This window comes from Barbus barbus, assembly GCF_936440315.1.
Source record: "Barbus barbus genome assembly, chromosome: 10".
Classification (NCBI taxonomy): domain Eukaryota; kingdom Metazoa; phylum Chordata; class Actinopteri; order Cypriniformes; family Cyprinidae; genus Barbus; species Barbus barbus.
Window position 1 is genome coordinate 9,985,388 of NC_136738.1, and position 8,216 is coordinate 9,993,603.

At 37.5% G+C, this 8,216-nt stretch overlaps 1 protein-coding gene across 5 annotated transcripts in view; it reads left to right on the forward strand.

Moving 5' to 3' along the window:
• Positions 1–7,846, forward strand: part of LOC306876502 (formin-like protein 2) — a 79,728-nt gene extending 71,882 nt beyond the window's left edge. Inside the window, exons 26-28 of one of the 5 annotated variants that reach the window (XR_013784830.1) lie at positions 355–456; positions 4,843–6,720; positions 6,786–7,846. Coding sequence is in view for 2 of the 5 variants with exons in the window: in XM_079427725.1 (XP_079283851.1) it covers positions 4,843–4,952 (110 nt within the window). In the remaining 3 variants the exon portion in view is untranslated. Of the gene's footprint in view, positions 1–354; positions 457–2,293; positions 2,388–4,842 lie in introns of all 5 variants that reach the window. The other 4 variants (XR_013784831.1, XR_013784832.1, XM_079427726.1 and 1 more) reach the window with 4 other exon arrangements.
• Positions 7,847–8,216: the final 370 nt, after the last annotated feature.

Consider the following 8,216-nt stretch of genomic DNA (forward strand, 5'->3'; position numbering starts at 1 on the left):
TAAAGGATTATTTCAAAACCACATTATATATGTGTGAAATGTAAATGTAAATTCATCGGTATGACCTCTTTATAGATTTTTTCATTTAAATTCTAACCATGATCTCCATGAGCCTAAAAATTAATTATTTTTAATTAATTATTTAACATAATTGTTTTTTGTACCTTATATGTAATTCTGGATTGCTATTTTAAGTGTGTATGTAATCCATATTTCAGCTTTATATAATAGCTGCTATAGCACCATGTGAATATTAGTGTGTGCTGTTGTGTGTAGAAAGTGCTAACATTGTGCTTGTTGCTCTGGCAGTTAAACCCTGTGTTGTTTGTGTGTGTGTGTTTCGTCTGGATGCAGTGCTGAAGACTGCCCCCTTTACTGCGCGCACGGCCAAACGCAGCTCGCGTTACTTCAACGAGGAGCTCCACTTCTAAAGCTTAGACTCTCTCTCTCTTAAAGGTCGCTGGATAAAGCTGCTCTCTTTCATTCTTTGTCTGTCTGTCTGTCTGTCTCTGTGTGTGTGTGTGTGTGTGTGTGTGCGCACTTCACACTTCACATTCCTGGTTTTATTTCCCTGTGGGGTGACCCTTCTGGATGTGGGCCGGCGTATGGATGTGATGTCGTGGGCGTGTTCATTTTTCCTTTCTTTTCCAACTAAACTCCTGCATGACGGGGGGTTTGGGGAGGCGAGCATATGTTGACACCGCAGTTTTCTTTTGCATGGAGTGTATCATAAATTCATATTCATCGTTGTAACACGAATGTAATAAGAGGAAATATGATGTCACAAAAATCCAAACACATCAGAGTTTAGAATGAACTCTCTGTATGTTTCAACTGTTTCAAATGAAGTGTCAGCTCTATTGGTTGACTCAGGGCGCCCTCTGCAGTTTAAATAGCAAGTAGAAGTCTGAAAATATACAGTATGTCACTCTTCCAAAATGATCCATTTTGCCATTTTTGTTACTGTATCATCAAAAGCATTTGTCCCACTTTATATTAAGTGGCCTTAACTGCTATGTACTTGCATCAAAAAATAAGAACAATGTGCTTATTGTGTTGATACTGTATTGCAAATCACTTTTGCTGCTATTGAGGTGGGATATCATACGGGTAAAGTTAGGGACAGGTATGGTGGTATGGGTTGGTTTAAGGGTGGGTTAAGGTGTAAGGATTAGTCAATAGTGTAATTATAAATGTTATTACAGAAATTAATCACAGATGTAATTACATGCTGCAGGTATATTTTTAAATATAAGTACAATGTAAAAACATGTATGTGCACAATACGTGCATTTTACCAAATGATTAATGCAAATGTAAGTACATAGTAGTTAAGAAAACCTAATGTAATGTGGGACCAAAACATTTTTTAGATTATTATTATACACAAATTGTTATACTCAAAATCACTTCAGAAACAGTCATGTTTGTGATGCTGGCGTGTTGGGCATGGTCTGTGACATTATTGTTTGCTCATGTGTTCATTTGTCCATGTCTTTGTGAGTATATATAATATATAATGTCATTGAATTTTGGAACCATTCACATTATGCTGGTTTTCTGCATTTTTTCACTCTTCCTGCATTTTATCCTGCTCTGATAGGAAATTTCTAATATCACATGACTCCATGTGTTGCACATGTGCATGTACATTTGTAGCATGTTGGGATGGTTTTCTCTTATAAGCATGTTCTGTTCACTTGCTTCATTGTATGCATTTGCACGGGGTGAATGACATTTCTCATTCAGATTTACTTCTACTTTTACATTTAGGGTTAAATCTCACCAAAACAGCCTGTCCAGGTCATAATTTAACTGAAAAAAGGACTAATTACAGGCTTCCTTCTCTTTATGTAAAATACATTTAATTACTACTGTTATGAAATTTGACTGGGAGGACATGTTTTTGTGAGATTCACTTGCGTAGCATTGCTTTTAGTTTTCACCATGCACCATGACTGCTTGAGCTTCACTTACTGTTCATCCTGGCCTATAAAAATGCACTTCTGGGAGGCTTGACACATTGTCATTGGTTTCACTGTTTAAACATGAAGTGACCAAACAGACATCACTTTGTTGTATCTGGACGTTGGAGCCATTGCGCAGAGCAGCTTGAGTCATAGAGTTGATTTACCGCAGTATCAGAAGAGCTTCAGTAACACCCTCCAGCGCCTGCCTGCGGCCTTTGACCTTTCCTCTTTGAGCCCTGCGCTGCTTGGCTCCCTGTGCCACGACTTGCATCCGGTCCACTCTGCTCCGATCTAACCTCCATTTTTGTTTCCTCTCCACTCAGCCTTAAAGAAGAATAATATTACTAAATTTCCCAATGTGCACTGGAGGGTAAGGAACTCTTCCAGTAGTACCCCAGTGGATGCTACTCAGACCTGGCAAGCATCTCTCTCTTTATTATTATTTGTCTTTCATTCTTCTCCATCCATCGTAGAACAGTTGCTTTAGACACTGAATACAAAAGTCATCTTTTTGTGTTCTCTTGCTATCTGTCGTTCTACTTAACACACATCAGGCCTATTGAGTTCTGACCCTCAAGGGCCGAGTCTCCAGGTACTCATGTACATCACCCTCTTGAACTGATTTCATTGGTAAATTAGTTTGATTAGGTGATGCCATGACCCGAGACACAGGGACTCTGCCTGCATAGTCTCACGTTGAACTGACCCACAGTTTGAGTTTTCATTAGTGCAGTAAAACCTTGCAGTATGTACACTGACCCCAAAATGAATTAACACTTTTAAAATGTCAGAATGTCAATGCATTACATGTAAATAAATTTATTAAAAAGAAATATAATATATTTTACTAAAATAACTTCTTTAGTTTGAAATAATAAATCAGCAGTTCAATTACATTAATATGACAATTATGTTAATATGACATATTGATGATATGATATGATATGATATGATATGATAATGTATTTGGTCTTGGCAGACTAGATGAGAGCAAGTATGGACGCACATGCTGTGAGCATATAACATTTGCTGCTGCTGCTAAATGAATAGGCATTTCCCGCAGCAGATCTAGACAGGTGGAGCTGGGGGAGGTGGAGGGTTTCTCATACCACACAGCAGGACCAGCTTACAAAGAACACTGAACCAGAATATTTAAATGTTAAGCAAGCAATCTCAATGGCGCCAGAACCAGTTAAGACCAATCAGCTTGTGCCATATAGTAAATTATGTTATTTATAGCAGACTGCATGTAAAATGTATGTAAAATCAGCCTGAACCATCTAGAGCAGGCAAGGGCAAACTCTGTCCTGGAGGGCCGGTGTCCCTACAGAGTTTAGCTCCAACCCTGATAAAACTCACCTGCCTGTGGCCTTCTGGTAATCCTGAAGACACTGATTAGCATGTTCAGGTGTGTTTGATCAGGGTTGGAGATAAACTCAACAGGGACACTGGCCCTCCAGGACTGAGTTTGCCCATGCTTGATCTAGAGCTTCCTGACTGAACTAGATATATGTACTGTAAATAAAAAGACACTGAAGTATGCTTTGACAAAATCAAGACATTTATTGTTACCACAAGTCCATGAATGCAAATGCTTCTTGCTGCACAAACTCAATTTATGAATCAACATGAATTCTGATGTGAGACTGGAGGGAAAAGACCATTTAGCCATGCATTCTGACTAAATTATATATAATATTCACAAAATGGCAATTATATTTGTCTATTTGCAAACAAACTGAGTCACTCATTCAGCAAGTTTCATAAATATGCCAGTAGGTGGCGATAGGAGAGTATCTAATCATTCATTCAGACAATTAAAAAAAAAAAAAAACACTGATTCAGTCAAACACACTATTGTGTGTATCTAAAATTTGTTATGCAAAATTCTATTTTATATATAAAAACTATTTTCCACAGTCAGAATTAGTACAGCTGTGATTATCTGCAGCTAAATCAGTCTCTTGCTTGTGTAGTATAGACTAAATATTAGATTAATTTGTATTACAAGGAATGTTTTACAAGGTTAACAAATTTTACGTTTTATTTTTTTATTTTTTGATGGACCCTTAAAAGTAGTAGTTTTTACATTGCAGCACACTCACCGTTAATTGATTCTGTGGTTACTCTGCTAAGATAACTTTAGGAGAATTGACTTACATTTATGCATTTAGCTGACACTTCTATCTAAAACAACTTAAGACTGCATTTAAGAATGTTGACATCAACATGAAACATTAGCATATTGCCCGTCCACTTGTTGCACGTGCAGACCTGGGAAAACTTGAAGCATATCGGACCAATCACCGCAGATTAGCGTCACGCAAAGGAGGGGTTTGGAAAAATGAGTAGTTGAGCGAATCGTTTGGGAGTCGTTGGGCAAGTAAGCTAAAAATAAAAGCATATTATAAGACAATGAAAGTGTTTTTTGATCTTGCATGCATGTCAACCTGTTGTTGGGGACTCCCAAAATATGTACCTTTCATAACCCATAATACAGGCACTTTAAAACCTCCAAAACACAAGTTTATTAAAATACATTGTCATAGATCAAAACTGAGGTACATCCTGTAGCATTTGAGCACAAGATAACACTTGTATTAAATTTTGTCATCTGCAGTGACATTCAGACATTTTATGTGATTTCAAATATATTTGGGGGCCACTGTTAATGTTTTCCCAACAACCTTGTTAAAAACAAGTTCCTAAAAAGAGGCAAACTCCATAGTTTCCATTCCCATTTAATTTAGAAGCTGAAAAAAGTACTTAATCCAGTAAAAACTCAAGCTGCTTTGCCCAGTTGACCACCAGCATGTCCAGAGGATCTAATCTCAAATACTGACATCATTTTATTCTGTTCCTCCTGCATCAGATTTGAGAAACCAACCTTACAGGCGTGCTGACGCCGTCAGGAGGAGCATACGAAGACGTTTTGATGATCAGAATTTGCGGCCAATGAACAATGCAGAGATGGTCATGTGACAAGGGCAGAGTGGATGTGATTGGATGGGCTGGAGGAGTGGAGGAGGAGCTAACGAAGGACTGATGAAGATGACAGCAGGTCTGAAAGCCAAGTGCCAACATTTAACATCTGTCCCATCAGATGTTGAATCATACATGTGTTTTAGTCAGTGTCTTCAGTCTGTGAATTTTTATATGACAAACGATGTCTTGATCTGCCTTTTATCATATGGCGCTTCAATTGTATGGCGAGATCAGTGTTTTTCTTGAGAAAGCGTCTGAATGTAAAACTTTATTTATCATGAACCTCTACAAAGGCCTCTTACATTCCAGTGCTTTCACCACAGATCAAAACCGACCAGCCGTGTGTTTTTTCCAAAATCTACTGGACAGTCTTAAAGAGCCCTGTAGGTTCTTCACATAGGGGGTGCATTCTTGTGTTAAAACAAACAGACAGATAGATCCCAACAGAATGGAATACAGGTTGAGAAGCATTTGTAAAAGTTGTAAAAATATGTTGATGGCTTGAGATGCTGTAGGGTGCAACAAGAGCGGACAAAGATAACAATAATTACATTCCTGATTTGAAGGTATTTAAATGTGTTGCTCCCAATACCCACACCTGTGGTCTTGGCCACTTGAGAGCATGTGTACACAATAGGAAGTAAGTACACAAGACTGTCCCAGGTCTGAAAAATGCCAAAGCACCACAATTAAATTGTCATCTGAACAGTCATTCACAAGTTTATTTTTAAAGTGCAAAGTATTGAAAATCAAAATGTGTAAATAAAGCTCTGTAAAAACTTTACTTCATTTTTTTTTTTTTTTTTTACAAAACTGTGTTGTGTGTCCCATTGAGTAATCAAACATTCCACACTGGTTACCCAATGGGACACACTTGGGACCTACAGTCTTCACGCCCACTTGAAAACATGGGCCAAATACAGGAAATACCAACGCTATCTCACGTCCATTCATATGAATTTGCGTATGAATTCGTACCACCTCACTTGTACTATTTTGTATGATTTTTCTACACCCCAGTGGTGGGTACGAATTCATACAAATTGGGGAACTTGTAAAATATGTACGATTTAGCAAAAATTAGCCACTTCGTGAAATATGTACAAATTGCCATGAGATCTGGTTGGAAATACATCATCCTAGTGCACAAGTGGTCACATACAAAGATGGCAAGTGTGGGTACTGGGACAGGCCCTTTAAAAATCATTATAAACTAACAGACTAGTCAGTCGTCTGTTGACTAATTGACATCCCGGTCCAACCCTAATCAGAAGGTGTTGATCACAGTCATGGTAGAGTTACTGCAGGGGGCCGTGAACGGATGTTGCACTATTGGGTCACAGAATTAGATGGAGTTAAGTTAAGTAGGACAAGGTGTAAGGAAAGTTGTGTTATATAAAAAATGATGTTAAGTGCATGGGACAAAAGCAAATGTGAAATATAAACCAGAGCCAGCAGAACTCCAGTACCTCGTGTTTCTGAAAGACTGCTGACGAGTCTTAATTAAAATGCTGCACAAGCAAGACTGCATTAGGTTTTGGTCCTCAAACTGTGGGTTGGTTAGGATTACCTAAACCAAAGTGCAGAAAAAGTCTAGTACTTCTGCAGCTTTTACAAATTATGGAGTCTAGCATTTTCAAAAGTTCATTGACTAGGCTAATTAATGTTCCAACACAGGTGAAGCTACGTGCTCTGCCAAAATCTTGTTTACATTAAAGCACTTCAAATGAAAGTTTATGGGGCAAGGCATTGCGCAGGAACAAATGTAAAAGTAGTTTTTAAACTAAAACCTCAAAGACTTAATCCATGTTCACTTGACTATTGTGATAGAATCAAATATGTCTGTTTTAAAACCAATACTGTCTTAACCAGCAATATAACACTCCTGTCAAAACCGTGTAACTGGATGACTCTGACAGAAGTTACTAGGGTTAACATAACCAGAAGTCCACAGTAGTCTCTGTGCTAAAATTACAAAACATGTCAGCTCAAAAAGTGCTTTAACAAAAATATAAACTTTGCATTTTATGTCTGCTTTTAAACCGTTGTACACTTGCTCTATAGACTTCCATTGGAAGTGCACCGAGGTAAATGGAATATTATTTTATACACAGAGGATTGAATATGGAGTCTGTGGTAATCGACAGATGCTATCTATTCAGATGTTGTTTTGAACACAGAATATTCCTTTATGAATTTTAAGCACTTGCCACAACTTACTGCATTGGTGACGTTGGCTCTTGTTCTTCATTACTCAAGATCAGGTTGCTTATGGGATTCGGTTGCTGTAACTGGGCTTGTTTTGTGCGTTCTAGGTCTGATAATGGGAAATACGGCCTGTTATATAAACTGAATTTTGTGTGGTTCTATAATGACCTGCACAAATGAAAATTCACATTTCTTAAGATGTGTTAATTCTATTTAAAAGCAAAAATATAAAACCGTAAAAAAGCGTTTGTTAAATGTACAGATATTTTGCTATAAAATTGTTGCATCTTTTTAACTTTTTAACCTTCTAATATTGTACATACTGTTTAAAAATCATTCTGTACTACATTTGAATATTTTAATTTATAGTTTTCTCTTTTTTCCTGCATTTTGTATATTTAATAAAACTGAAAACCTGAATCAGGTCTTTTAGACATGCAGCCACATCACACTAGAAAGTCCCTTCAGGATTAAAACATGTCAGAAATCAGATGCAGCAGTATAATTATAGACATATGTCTCATCTCGCTACACTCCACTTATAAAAACTGGATTAAACTGGCATTTCCCCCCCCCAAAATCAATGTATCTTAGTCATTGAATGCTTACAGTACTGCAAAAAATATCTGTTCTCAGATTTAAAGTTAGATGATTTCTCAATGTACAATTAAACTATTTACACAATGCTGGTCTTCTGTGTTGTTCTTGAGCGAGTGAACAGAAGTAGGATGTTGCCCTCCAAAAAGCCTGGTGCTGAAATTTAAGGTCAAGATCCAGGCAACAAAGCAAATATGGCAGATCAAGTCAATGCATTTTCATAAAAGACTTGAGGCCTGTTGCATAAAGCCCATTTCTGTGGCTTCCCAAGCAAACTTGGATTTGGTTTGAGCGAACTAAAAAGGGTTTTTTTTTATTAATGTGGATTGTTTTTTACTTTTGACCACCATGGTAACTTTCCCCACACAGCTAACCTGCTCTGGAGGTTGTTTAATTCTGGGTAAAAGATCCCAAACTGAATCAGCTGTGAACATTTACACAAAAAAGACATTCCCC